The sequence below is a fragment of the Pseudorca crassidens genome, chromosome 19 (assembly GCF_039906515.1).
Source record: "Pseudorca crassidens isolate mPseCra1 chromosome 19, mPseCra1.hap1, whole genome shotgun sequence".
Lineage (NCBI taxonomy): Eukaryota > Metazoa > Chordata > Mammalia > Artiodactyla > Delphinidae > Pseudorca > Pseudorca crassidens.
In genome coordinates, this window is record NC_090314.1 from 15,790,594 (window position 1) to 15,804,121 (window position 13,528).

The following is a 13,528-nucleotide window of genomic DNA, read 5'->3' on the forward strand; positions in this document are numbered from 1 at the left end:
GCGAAGCTATGTGACCTCAAATTATTTTGATCCTACTCTGCCTCAGCTTTCTCATTTGTAAAATGGATAGTTTAATCGCACCTAACTTTACAGAGTTGTGAAGCTGATGTGTTTGTTTGTAAAAATACTTTAAAACCCTATTACCAGAAAAAAAAAAAAAAAAGGTGGGGGGACTTCCCTGGCAGTCCAGCGGTTGAGACTTCGCCTTCCAATGCAGGGGGTGCAAGGTCAATCCCTGGTCGGGGAGCTAAGACCCCACGGGCTTCATGACCAAGGAACCAAAACATAAAACAGAAGCAATATTGTAACAAATTCAATAAAGACTTAAAAAAAAATGGTCCACATCAAAAAAAAATCTAAAAAAAAAAAACTACACTGTTTAAAAAAGAAACTATTACACTATTAATTTCTGATTGTGGAGGAAAGCTGAAACAATGGATAAACAAGACTGTAGAAGGAGCAGGGTCTGTAGTTAAGGTATCAGAATCTTAACTCACTCCTTTGACTCAGCTACTCTCTTCTGTTTTCAATTGCCAGGTTTTCTCCCATTCTTCTGTTTTAAATTTCCGAGAGAGGAATCTGGCCCATCACAGCTTTTCATACAATGCTGCCGTAAGCTGTTGGCCAGCCTGTGTTTGGGCTGGCTTCTGGTCAGGGGGCCAAAAATCTGGGGGCCACCTCTAGACACAGACCAGCCTAGCCCTGCTTTCCTGAACCAGACCCTATAGAAGAGGCTGTTAAGGTAGATGGGGAGGTTGCACGTGCCCAGCATCATGAGTGCCATCTCTAATACGACTGTACTGACAATGGGTACTATTATTAGAAAAGAAATGGTGTTTCCAGTATTTCTATTGTGTGATCTCCATTTTAGCAGATAATGTGTTTCGATTCAATCAGCTCATTATACTTTTCTCAATTTCCTAATTAACCCTGTGGAGGGGAGGAATTAGGTCATATCTACACCTAGGATTTATAGGCAGATTAATATTAAATGTGGCTTCACTGAACTATATACATGCTTATTAACTCTTCTGATCGTGTCATATTAGGTAATCTAGAATTCTGTCAACCTTTTGTTTATATATTTTTATCTTTAATTTTAATTCAGCTGCCAAGTTATATAGTGTATAGTATTTCACTAGAGGTATTCTGGGGCAGGACTCAATTCCGCATCCTGAAGTGCATGGAACATCCAGAAATAGCACTGGCCTCATCCCGTGATACAACAGAATCACACTGCAAGCTAGTCTCCGTTTTCTTCTCTGCTTTTGCTGCTTTGAGCCATTGCTACCTTCTAAAATATGTATCCGTTGAGTGTTTTTCCAGAATTACGTTTCCCCTGGGTACATTCACTGGCATTTTAAAAACTACTGTTTTCATTTTTTGTTTCTCTGAATATAAAAGATAGTATATGGAGCTTCCAGATAATACGGCAGAAAGCTGCCAGCTCTCGATTCTGTTGTGTCTTGCCTCTAAAATACTTAGTAGAACATACAAAAAAGATGTAAATGTCAGTAGCTCTAAAAACTATGGAAACTATTTTCTGGGTAAACAGTAGCAGTGGCCACTCACTCAGGCTGAATCCCTGAGGCAGGATGGCAGAGCGATAGGGACAAACGAAAGTGTTTTCCATCCACCTTCCTTCATTGGCCTCCCTCTTACAGTCAGAGAATCTTAGCCTAAAATTTGTTGCTCCCCGTGCATGAGATTTCATTACAGTCCATTTTTTATCTGCCTAGCAGGTGTTGAGTAAAATTTTTCACAAGTTGTTAAGAGTGAAGTTTGGTAGGAAGACTGTGTATAGCCAGAAATACGTGTACTTTCTGTGGCTAAAAAGGACTAGAAAAATAGATATGTAGCATAATACTGGAGACCTGGAGTGACGGAAAGAGGATTGGAGACTCTGTCTTCATCTATGAGGTTCTAATATTTTATGCATGATTTATTCTTATTTATATGATGTTTTAAATATATATATATATATATATATATACACATAGAAAAAAATAACACTAGAAGTAAAAATACCAAAATCTTATTTAACAGTGATGAATTCTGATAGTGGAAATATGGGTGATTGCTACATTTTTCTTTGAACTGTTCTATATTTTTAAAATTAAAAACAGTTATTCACATGGTGGTAACTTTATTCTAGTAAATTTTAAATTGGTTGTAAACCTTTCCCTTCATTCTAGGGAAAAAACAAAAAACATTAAAAAAAATAGTTCACAGAGCAAAAGATAGGGAGATGATAAAAATGAGTGTATAATAGTAAATAAAAATGGACTAAACTCTTAAATTAATCTTTCAGAATGGGTCAAAAAGATTAAAATCCAAGTATATTCTGTTTACAAAAGTGACACTTAACACAAAGTGGGCAAGACATGTCAGGAATCACAAGTAAATCAGGGTATTAATATTAATATGAAACAGTAGGGCTCAAGGTGCGATATATAGTAAAACAAAGAAGGCATTTTATTTTTGTAAAGGAGACTCTTCTGCAATGTATCATCAACCTTAGCTCTCGGGAACATAGAGATTGTGTCTATAAAACAAAAATGACTGAGTATACAAGGAGAAACTGGCAAAAACTCCATAGTTATAAGAAACTTTAATATACCACTCTGACTTTGATCAAATATATTAACAATAAGGATCTGGAAACCAAGATAACATAATAAAATAGGGGGTTCAGAGATATATCCACCAAAGCTTGTGTCCTATAGACCAGGGTTTGGCCAACTTTTCCTGTAAAGCGCCACATAGTAAATATTTGGGGCTTTGCAGGCCGTATGGTCTCTTTTGCAACTACTCAACTGCCCTTGTAGCATGAAAGCAACTGTAGAAAGTATACAGATGAATGCGCCTGGCTGGACTCCAATAAAAGTTTATTATTGACACTGAAAGTTGAATTTCCTAAAATTTTTCATGTCACGAGAATTATTCCTTTCACCTTTTGTCAACCACTTAAAACACATAAAAACAGGAATTCCCTGGTGGTCCAGTGGTTAGGACTCCACACTCTCACTGCCGAGGGCCCAGGTTCAGTCCCTGACTGGGGAACTAAGATTCCACAAGCCTCATGGTGTGGCCAAAAAAAAAAGTCAAAACCATTCTTAGACCACATATGTACAAAAAGAGGCTCCAGGCAGGATTTGGCACACAGGCTACAGGTTACAGACTCCTGATAGAGACAAAGATTTGGCAAATCTAATTAAGAAATCTAGGGGAAAACGCCACAAAATTAGAAACGATGAAGAGGATATAGCCAATAATATAAATTTATTCTAAAATTTATAGCAAATATTTAATACAATTTTAGATTATTGAATTTGAAAATAGTAAATAAACAACTTTGTGGAAAAATATAAATTGCCTAAGCTTTTCCAGAGGGAGGAAAATACTTTAAAAATCTAGTAATTGTAGAAGAAATTGAAAAAGTTTTCAAAATAGTTCCATAAAAACAAGCCAGGGGCTTCCCTGGTGGCGCAGTGGTTGAGAGTCCGCCTGCCGATGCAGGGGACACGGGTTCGAGCCCCGGTCCGGGAAGATCCCACATGCCGCATAGTGGCTAGGCCCGTGAGCCGTGGCCGCTGAGCCTCCGCAACGGGAGAGGCCACAACAGTGAGAGGCCCACGTACCGCAAAAAAAAAAAAAAAAAAAAGAAATAACTTACAAATCACCATGTGCACCATGTTGCCAATTATGTTAAAAGTCCATATATAAGGCTAGAAAGAAGGCTGTAAGAAAATGCACCAAAGTCTTATAGGTGACTGAGAGGATTATAAATGACTGTTATTTTCTCTATAATTTTCAGTTTTTAAATTTTTTTCCCACTGCCATGTATTTCTTTTTTAATTTAATTAGTTCCTTTAAACAAAATAGTTCAAATGATAAGAGCATTTTTTTACATGAACATTTTTAAGGCACTTGATACATATTGCAAAATTGCCCTCCAGGAAAGTTGTACCAGTTACACACCCACCAGCAATGTTCGCTTTCATTTTTTAATTCAGTCTAATTTTGTCTCAATCTGCTAATATTTCTAATCTTGTTTCATCCCTTTTTATTATTTCTTTGGGGTTCCAACACCTCCTAGTTTAGTGTTCTCATTGAATTTCATTAGCAGCTGTTTCATTAGTAGCACAGAAGAAGGATTAAAGTGTTAACTTGGATAGACTTTGACAAAAACCTATAAAAATGTATGTTATTATCTTTGTATAAATCCTATTTAATCAAAGTTCCTCAGAAATCTCTCTTTGGTACTTATTTTAAGGGATAGAACTGGCCACTGATGGCATTCCAGACCTTGGTGTGTGTGTATCTCTCTCTCGGTGGGAATGGCGTATTCGTGATGTATCTAGATTCACGAGGCTTAATGAGGTTCTATGGAAGTTCAGATCAGTTCACTGCCGTTTGCTTTCACTCTTCAGCAACCAAGGAATCCACCTTCACTGTGGGTCCTTGATTACTTTTTTTACACAAAAATTTCTTGTTTTGTAAAGTATCTACCAGAATAGGTATATTCTGAAAGTATTGTGAATGAACCGTTTTTTCTTTACTAAATGTACTAAGAATATTAGCGAGGTATACTTTTCATAAAATATTCAGGCCCTCTTTTTTTGTTTTTTGTTTATTTTGTGCACAAAATGTCACATATTAAATTTGGTAAAGGTACATACACATTCTCACTTTCTACGATCTCTGCTAACAGATGACTAATGCAAAATATTGAATAATTTTTAAAATCAGTACTTAATTTTGTAGAGATAATTAGAGAGAAATTCAACTCTGACATAAATACTCACCCCACTCTGTTCTTGGGCCTACTTCTGTTAGAGGATAACCCATAAATAATTCACAAAGCTGACGTTACTCCTGTGTATTGTGATAATTTTCTCTGGGAAAATTTTAGCAGCTCTTCTAATATAGATTGCCAGGTATCAGTAGTTGGGAATGCAAGTCGACTTCTAATTATGCAGAGGCTGATTATTCAGACGACAAACTGTTTGTGCCCTGCACTGCTCCTTCCTGCTACCTCCTTACCTTTTAGCATTTCTGCTGCTCATTGGTACATGTACCAGAAGGTAGGCATTGGACAAGGGGGAGGGGGAGGGGACACTAAAATCAGTTAAGCTTTTAGGAGAAGCTCTAATGAAAGATTTCAATACACTTTGTAGAATTGTCGACTAAAATTGAGTCATTTAGGTTCCCTGCGAATTTTATTTACTTGTTCTAATTCTTGTCTTCCACAGCAGCAGGTAATAGAATCGTCTGCAGAGAGACGATATTATTCCTTACAGTTAATGTTTTCCTTTCTAGAACATTTTCACACGATGGTTTGTATTTTCTTTATTCATTTCATATGTACCTGGACCGCATTATTTGGTGATTGGTGCATTGTGATACCTGGCATATACGGTGATACCACAATTATCTGATGGCTTATCAGTTTTCCAGAAAACTGAAAGTTCCTCTCTAAGTACCAGTATCTTTCATATTTCAACCAGCTTTGTCGGAAACACTCTCTCCTCATGCTTACACCAAGGCTGCTGAACACAGTTTAAGCCTTTCTGTATGCCCAAGGTTATCTGTACATGCATCCTCCCGAGACATAGATAGCTATGACAAAAACCCGTGCAAGTATGGGGTCAGTCTGAGAACCTCTGGTTAAGCTCGGAGTGGTGCTAGTGTTTTTGTTTGCCTGAGGCTGTTATTCTTGTATAAGTTTTCTGCCTCCTCCTCCAGTCTGTCCCCGTCTCCTTTGCCATTGGCAGAAAACCTGCCTCTTAGTAGTTCTCTGTTTCTGGACTGTGGTGGGCTGAGAAACTGAATAACCACGCCAGTTCGAACTGTGGCTAAAATAAGAGGAAGTGGGCCTGCAGCAGAATACAGAGAATTCACATATGAATGTAAGTGCATGAGCCTTGGTGCAGAAGTAGCCTCACTGCTTAGAGGCTTTTTTCTTCCTTCCTTCCTGATTTTCAATCACGTGGTTAAATTGCTGGTTTAATTGTGCTTCAAAGAAGAGATGGTTAGGGACGTGAGACTGTCCGGAAAAGAAGTGGTCCAAAGAGTTTTTTCAGTGAGAACTACTGCTTGACTGATTTCCCATCAAGTTGGGACAAAGGGCAGAATGAAGAGGTGAGCATAAGAAATATTGATTTTTTTAAATGTATGACAGGCCTATTTAGTTTAGGATAGTAATTAGGTTACTTGTTCTATTAACCAACCAAAGACCAGTTAAACAAAAGCACTTGGACTATAAAAGTCTTTAGGAAATAGCCTCATCTGGTACTCTGGTTTCCGTGTTGTCATGAACATTATGAAACTGTCTATCTGGAAGGCTCCCTACTGATAATTCTTTTTTTATTACTCTCTATAAATTCTAATCTTTGGATTTTTTGTGGTATTGAGACACAGTAGTTAGGTTCCAAGATTCTGGTGGACGTTTCACGTGCTCATTCGCTTTGCTTCCCGGGAACCAGAGTTTGCTCTGAGTCACGCTCCGTCTGATTTATCTCGGATCCAGCTTGTGGAGCTCTGACTCAGCCGCGCTTCAGGCCCGATTGCCCAGCTCGTCTTCTGAGGAATGGAGGGTGAGGCCAGGATGAGCGTCCTGACACATTTTTCCCTTTTTCCTCTTGCACTCTCAGGATCTGAAAAGAACCTCATTACGAACAGCAGGCAGGTGCGCCTTGCCACGGGGCTGTTCCCCGTCGTCAGCCTCCTGAACCATTCCTGCAGCCCCAATACCAGCGTGTCCTTCATTAGCACCGTCGCCACCGTTCGGGCATCTCAGCAGATTAAAAAAGGACAAGAGATTCTCCACTGCTATGGTGAGCCATCCATCCTCCCTCCTGTCCACCTTTCTCCAGCAGAAAAGGACAGGGTGAATTCGCCTGAGCAAGCCACAGGGCAGGTGCCTCACCTGTGCAGAGTCTGCAACCTGGCAGAGGCAGTGCATACTTATGGGGAAGAAAAGCCTCCTCGCTAGGCCCTGTTGTATCTGCACTATCGGGTAGACACTCCCTGCTTGATCCCTGTAAATGTCCTATTCTGAAAATAGGCCAGGAACAACTTCTTGGTTTCTTTTTCTTCCTGTCCCCGCAACTTGGAAGCCTGTTTCTATATCTAGTTCCACAAATGTTTGACTGAAAGGTCCCTGTCGCATGATGAGTGATTGACCAGACCCTCCGCTAAGCTGAAGTTTTTTAAGTAGTGCTTGATGCTCTCTTGCTTTAAATATTGGCCAAGCGTGGTGTCTCTGCAGGGCCCCACGAGAGCAGGATGGGTGTTGCCGAGAGGCGCCAGAAGCTGAGGTCTCAGTATTTCTTTGACTGCAACTGTCCCCCTTGTGAACGTGAGAAGCAGAGACCCTCGCAGGGGCCCGGGCGGGAAGCCTTCTGTTGTCACCGTTGCAGAGCACTCCTGCAGGTGAATCTCTTTCTCCCCTCCCTTCTCTTTGCTTTTCCTGGCGGTCAGTTATCCAGCCTAAAGGCTTTAAATCTTTAGGAGGAAGCCATTGGGACTTAGAGGTGCTGATACCAGTTCTCTCTCTTCCCTTTTGCCCACCCTCCCCGCACATAGATTACCCCCTGCAGGAACCACAGGCAAAGCTTGGATTTAGTGATCTCTTTCTTGCAAAGAACAGAAAATCCCACCTAAACTGATTTGGGGTTCAGGGAGACCGGGAATTTATTTGCTCAAGTAAATCACTCAGAAGTCCCAGAGTAGGGGTACTTCAAATACAACGTGATCCAGGGGCTCAGATAATGTCACCAAGACCTAATTTTTCTTTCCATCTCCCTCAGCTCCATTTTCTGTATTATTTAGCCCAACCTCAGACAGACTTCCCTCCTGTGGTGACCAGATGGCTGCTAGCAGCTCCAGCGTCAGATTCCCCCGGTCCAGAAGGATAAAAACATATGTACTCTAACAGAGATCTGGGCAAAAATCGTACTGTGTTTTATCAACCTGATACCTGCATCTGGAGGAAAATCAGAGTCACAGTTTCCCCCCAGCCATTTGGGCCAGATCGGAGCCACGTGCTCCCCACTCAGCCCCCAGGCCCTGACTTCAGGAGGGTGGGAAAGGATCCTCCGGAGAAGTCAGGTTGCTACAGCCAAATGGGGCCACAGATTCTGGCGTCTGAAAGACAGCAAATGTCTTAGAGCTGTAAGTAGAACGTGGAGCTGGTTGTGTTGGAAAGCTGAAGTCACAAGCCCGAGGACGAATGTGGGGAGGCCTCACCCAGCACCTTTTTTCTGTTGGTTTCCTTATGGCTCTTTCATAACCACTAGAAATGTGTCTGTCATCCAAAGTCCCAGCCCCAAAGAGAAAAAAGAGAGGGGCTATCAAGATGGAAAGACATTGTGGTCTGTACCAGTTTAATTTGGTTGCAAAAAGTAAATCTCCAGCAGGGATCGGCTCCTGCTCTCATTGCAGTTGCCGCCATCAAACCAGATTCAGTCTGCCCTTGGCCATGGTGTGTTGCTGCAGGCGTCTCTCCCCCATAGGGTCAGAAGCTCTGGAGCAGTCCTGTAATGTAAGCGCATGCAGTGTCGCTAGCGGACTCTGGTACAGGAATAAAGACAAAACTGACTTCCACAGGGAGATGATGTTCTGAGCTGTGGCAGCACATCTTGTACGGAATCAGTCAGCAGAGATCACCTAGTCTCTCAGCTACAGGACCTTCAGCAGCAGGTGGGGATGGCCCGGAAGCTTCTCAGAAATGGCGAACTAGGTGAGACTGGCTCCCTGCTTTGGTCCTCCAGCCCCTTCCCTTTTCTTCATTTTGAGATCACCTTGAATTCAGGGATACTCGGTGAAGACTGAAGAATTGAATTTAATTATCCCCATGCCAGCCACAAGATGGCTTTGTAGGCCAATGAGACCAAACCCTTACCAGCTCAGTTTGCCTGGCGTCCTTGAAAAAGGGCCAACTGATTTAAGCTGTTGTTCTCTTAGGCATCAGAGAGTTAGTTAAAGACTAACGGGTTGTCTCTGACATCCGTGATCTTTGTGCATATCCAGAAGTTCAGTGTCATTTATTTTAATTCGAGGGCCTCATGACCTAATTTCCTAGAGAAATTGCTCTGCCCTCATCAGAGCATCATCTCTCTTCTAAAGAGCAGTGGGGGGACTTCCCTGGTGGCCCAGTGGTTAAGAATCCGCCTTCCAACACAGGGGAGGCAAGTTTGATCCCTGGTCAGGGAACTAAGATCCCACGTGCCGCGGGGCAACTAAGCCTGTGCACCACAACTACTGAGCCCACGCACCACAACTAGAGAGCCCACGTGCCACAGCTACAGAGCCCAAGCACTCTGGAGCCCGTGCACCACAACTGGAGAGCCCGAGCGCCACAACTACTGAGCCCATGCTCTGGAGCCCACGCACCACAACAAAAGATCCCATGTGTGGCAACTAAGACCTGAGGAAGCCAAAAATAAAATAAATAAATAAATGTTTTAAAAAATAAAAATAAGAAAAATAAAGGGCATTGGGGCATGTGCCCAATGGGTGTAAGTATCCTGCTTTTTCCAGAAAGGGAGTGATGGAACCCCTCATTACCTTGGAAAACTCTGCCTTAGAGTTTGACATCGTGGGAATTTATTTACCCTATTTTTATGAAAGTTGACCTTTAGCTTAGATTTTTGAGTCAAGAGAAATAATGATCTTAAATGGAATGTAGTCATTCCACTTCAAACTGAAGTTGGAAACCCACAGTAAATGTGGAGAGGCCTCACCCAGCACCTTTTGCTATTGAAAGAGAAAACATAAGAGAACAGCTTTATTGGAACAAAAATTGTGGGTTGATCACAACCCAAGGAGACAAAGTGAGGTTTCCACATTCAGCCCAGCCCACAGAGAATTTAAGGGCTGGGTTCTCATTTCTAAGACGGTGGGGGGGGGGGGGGTTGTGTCTGTAATGAGCCCACTGTCCTTTGAATTGATAGAGCGAGCCATTCAGCTGTTGTTGGGATGCCGGCATGCTGCTGAGAGCTTCCTGTTGGCGGAACACAGCGTGGTGGGAGAAATCGAGGATGACCTGGCCCAGGCCTATGCTGCCTTAGGTAAGATGTGTGTCTTCACCTTCCGCTCCAAGGAATGACCCTGCCTTGTGCGTTTGGTCATGATCTTAGCCTCGTCTGGTTGGTTCTCTTTTAGTCTTTCAACTGAGGCTGCTCTCACTTCCATTTAGCTTTCCTTACCTTGAAAATGTTCATCCACAGTTGACTGTGGTTCTTTTCTGGAACCAGATTTTCCTTTCTTTACAGGGGACTGGGAGAAGTCAGCCGCCCATCTACAGAAGAGTCTCCGAGTGGTTGAGGTTCGCCACGGGCCAACCAGTGTTGAGATGGGCCATGAACTCTTCAAACTGGCCCAAATCTTCTTCAATGGGTAAGTCTTTCTCTTGTTTCCTAGCACTTCACCAGGCCACATACCGTTCTTTTATTAGGCTCTTCTGTGTATCCCTTTTATTTTCTACAGTGCTTTTAAGCATGTTGACACGTCTTTATTTCCCATTTAGGAGAGATTCTTCCTTCTGTTCTGCTGACAAACTTGAAACTTTAGAATTTCCTCCTGGGAGATATGGGGAAGCTCTTAGCTCTGAAGGGAGTTTCCCAGGAAGAACTTGCCCAGGCCTCCGCCCCCCAACCTGCCACACCACCTCATAGAGGTTCTTCTCAGTCCCCTCCCCCACCCCGCCCCACCACCACCCCCCACCCCCCACCCCCCACAGTTATTCACACCTCCGCCCCTCAGCACTCATTCTCAGCGCACTCAGCCCCAGGGCCTCTTCCTTCCCCCTGGTCCTACTCCTTTGAAAGCAGCTGTAATCAAGCACGAGTCATCTGGCTCCCCAGGGGACATCTAGCAATGTCTGGAGACATTTTTTGATTGTCATGACTCAGGGTGGAGGCCAGAGATGCTGTTGAACATCTGACAGTGCACAAGATAGCCCCCGCACACACACAGCTAAGAATTATCCGGCCCCAAATGTCAACAGTGTCAAGGTTGAGAAACCCAGCCTTAAAGGTTAAAAGGAAAGAAGAGTAGGGTTGATGAGTTGATGCCTCATCCGCTTTTGTAACTGGGATCACTAGGAGGCCCTGATGTCAGTATTTCTAGACGGAATATGTCCAAGCTTGGCAAAGCTGCTGTGTGGGAGAGTGTTTGAAGCTCGATCCCAGGATTATGAGGTGGGTGGACCTGATACCCAAGACATAGAGGCAGTCCACCCCGTCAGAGCGAGGGAAAGGGCTGCAGAGTCAGGCCATAGGCGGACTCCGTGACTCTAAGGCAGAGACTGCTGAGTAAACCTTGGGGTAAATATCAGATTAGTGCTTTGAGATCTGCCTGTTTCTCAGAATCCTGGAATCTTTATACCTTTTTTTCATAACTCTCATCTCAAACTCTGCCTTTCAGTGTATTTCTGAGAGTCTTATCTGCCCTTCTAGATTGTAAGATCCTTGAAGACAAAAATGATCTACTTTACATTCTCCACAGGGTGTGAGTAGGCCCTCAGTTAATGTTTGCCTGATTGAATGGGTGGATTCACTCCTCTTACCTCCTTTGGTTCAGGTTTGCAATACCCGAAGCTCTGAACACAATACAACAGGCAGAAAAGGTTCTGCTGGTACACTATGGCCCTTGGAATGACGAGATCCAGGAGCTACAAAAGATGAAATCCTGTTTGTTGGACTTGCCGCCCATCCTTGTGGGACCCAACCAATAGGGTCCCAAGGGGACCTTGACCAACAGGAAAGGAGCCCGTGTGGGAGGAGTTAAAGAGGGTCTGTCGCTGCTGAGCTGTCGCCAAACAATACAGGACTTGCCCGACAGTCACAAGCCTAGTGTATGAGGGGAGGGGAGGGCTTAGAAAGCTTTGCAGTTAGAGACGTGCTCACCTATGTTTTTTTCTTTTCTACATCTTTATTGGAGTATCATTGCTTTACAATGGTGTGTTAGTTTCTGCTTTATAACAAAGTTATACATATACATATGTTCCCATATCTCTTCCCTCTTGCATCTCCCTCCCTCCCACCCTCCCTATTGCTCACCTATTTTGATGAATGTTTCTTGAAGTAGTTAACTGCTCTGCAACAAAAACTCCTGGTTCCCAGAAAAAAACTTAAAACTGGTATCGGGAGAACCTAAGCCCTTTAAAAGGATTTTAGCTGATCTGCAGGCATCTGGATGTTAGCCTGGGGTTTTGGCTAGACGCCTCCTCACTAAATGATGATAGTCTGTTTCCCTGGAACATTCCTTTGGTTTCTAGTAGTAATGAAACGTTGTGTACCACTCCAGTGGGAACTTAAACTCTTAATAGTCGTATTGTAATTGAAAAATAATTATAAACAAGAAATTAGTGAGGCTCCTTACCTCTGGAGGTATAGTTTCATTTATGGTACCTAGCTTCCTTGAATCCTTTGTTAAAACCAGTGGAGTATAAATTGTGAATAGAGAAATAAATATGGGGCCATTTTATTGTTGGGGAATTTCTTCCTAGGATGGCAACTCTAAATTTGTTTTCTACCAGTTTTCGAGTCCTTATTCTCTGATTTTCATTCTGTACTCTGGGCAGACTCACTGACCAAACACTAATAAAATCAAGCTTGTAGCAATGACTTTACAACACATCGTTTCTGAGTTCTGTTTATTAGCAAGCCTGAAAAGAGACCGCTTTTTTCTACCTCCCCAAGCAGGCAAATGAAATACAGACTGAGAAGGGAAAAAAAATACTGAGAAGGGAAAAAATTACTGAGAAGGGAAATTACTGAGAAGGGAAAAAAAAAAAAACAACTTCAGAAGATGCTGAGGGTGTGGGCATTGCTGCTAGCGGTTTCACACTTAAGAGACAAAAAGTAGGAATGATAGCTGTTGTCTCCCTGGATGTATAGCAACAGTCTAAACCCCATCCCAGTCGGAAGGGCGGGAGACTCTGGGTCTGAACCCTGGGTGCTCTGTCACCACTGGGGACCATGTGGTTCAGATGAGTTGGTGGCAAAGAATACACACTGCTTTGAGAGTTTGCCCACCCCAGCCATGCCCAAGAAGTGCCCAGTGGTTGCCCCGGCATTATAATCAGGAACTGAATAGCCCTGAAGCTGCCTGGGAGTAGCTTTTCAGGAAGCTGAGTGTTCAGAACATGGTTCACACTCAAATATTTGAATGAAGGGCAGGCAGAATCGCATTTATCTTCCTTTCTACTAACTCACTTTGGCAAGGGCTGTGGCCAATGAGATGTTTTGGTAGAGCTAACTCAAGAAGAAAAATTTAGTCTTGACCAATTCTGTAGTTCTTTTCCAAACACTTGGCATGTTTCATGTTCCTGAAAAAGGAGGTTCTGTTGTACTTTGTAAAATAGGCCCCCTTCCTTAAAAAGAATATGTGTAGAATTTTACATAGCAGACCTCATTTTATGTGAACCTGAGAGCTTTCTTTAAATGCTCTATAAAATAAAGAATTCTTTCCTGAAGTTACAGACTTCCTCCCTTATCTGTCTGCATGTTATCCTGTG

At 42.7% G+C, this 13,528-nt stretch overlaps 1 protein-coding gene across 4 annotated transcripts in view; it reads left to right on the forward strand.

Moving 5' to 3' along the window:
• Positions 1-13,486, forward strand: part of SMYD4 (SET and MYND domain containing 4) — a 36,993-nt gene extending 23,507 nt beyond the window's left edge. For 3 of the 4 annotated variants that reach the window (XM_067714809.1, XM_067714810.1, XM_067714811.1), the window contains 6 exons: positions 6,657-6,839; positions 7,274-7,437; positions 8,614-8,746; positions 9,960-10,076; positions 10,281-10,404; positions 11,590-13,486. In XM_067714809.1, the coding sequence (XP_067570910.1) occupies positions 6,657-6,839; positions 7,274-7,437; positions 8,614-8,746; positions 9,960-10,076; positions 10,281-10,404; positions 11,590-11,743 (875 nt within the window). In that variant the 3' untranslated portion in view covers positions 11,744-13,486. Of the gene's footprint in view, positions 1-6,656; positions 6,840-7,273; positions 7,438-8,613; positions 8,747-9,959; positions 10,077-10,280; positions 10,410-11,589 lie in introns of those variants that run through there. The other variant, XM_067714812.1, reaches the window with a different exon arrangement.
• Positions 13,487-13,528: the final 42 nt, after the last annotated feature.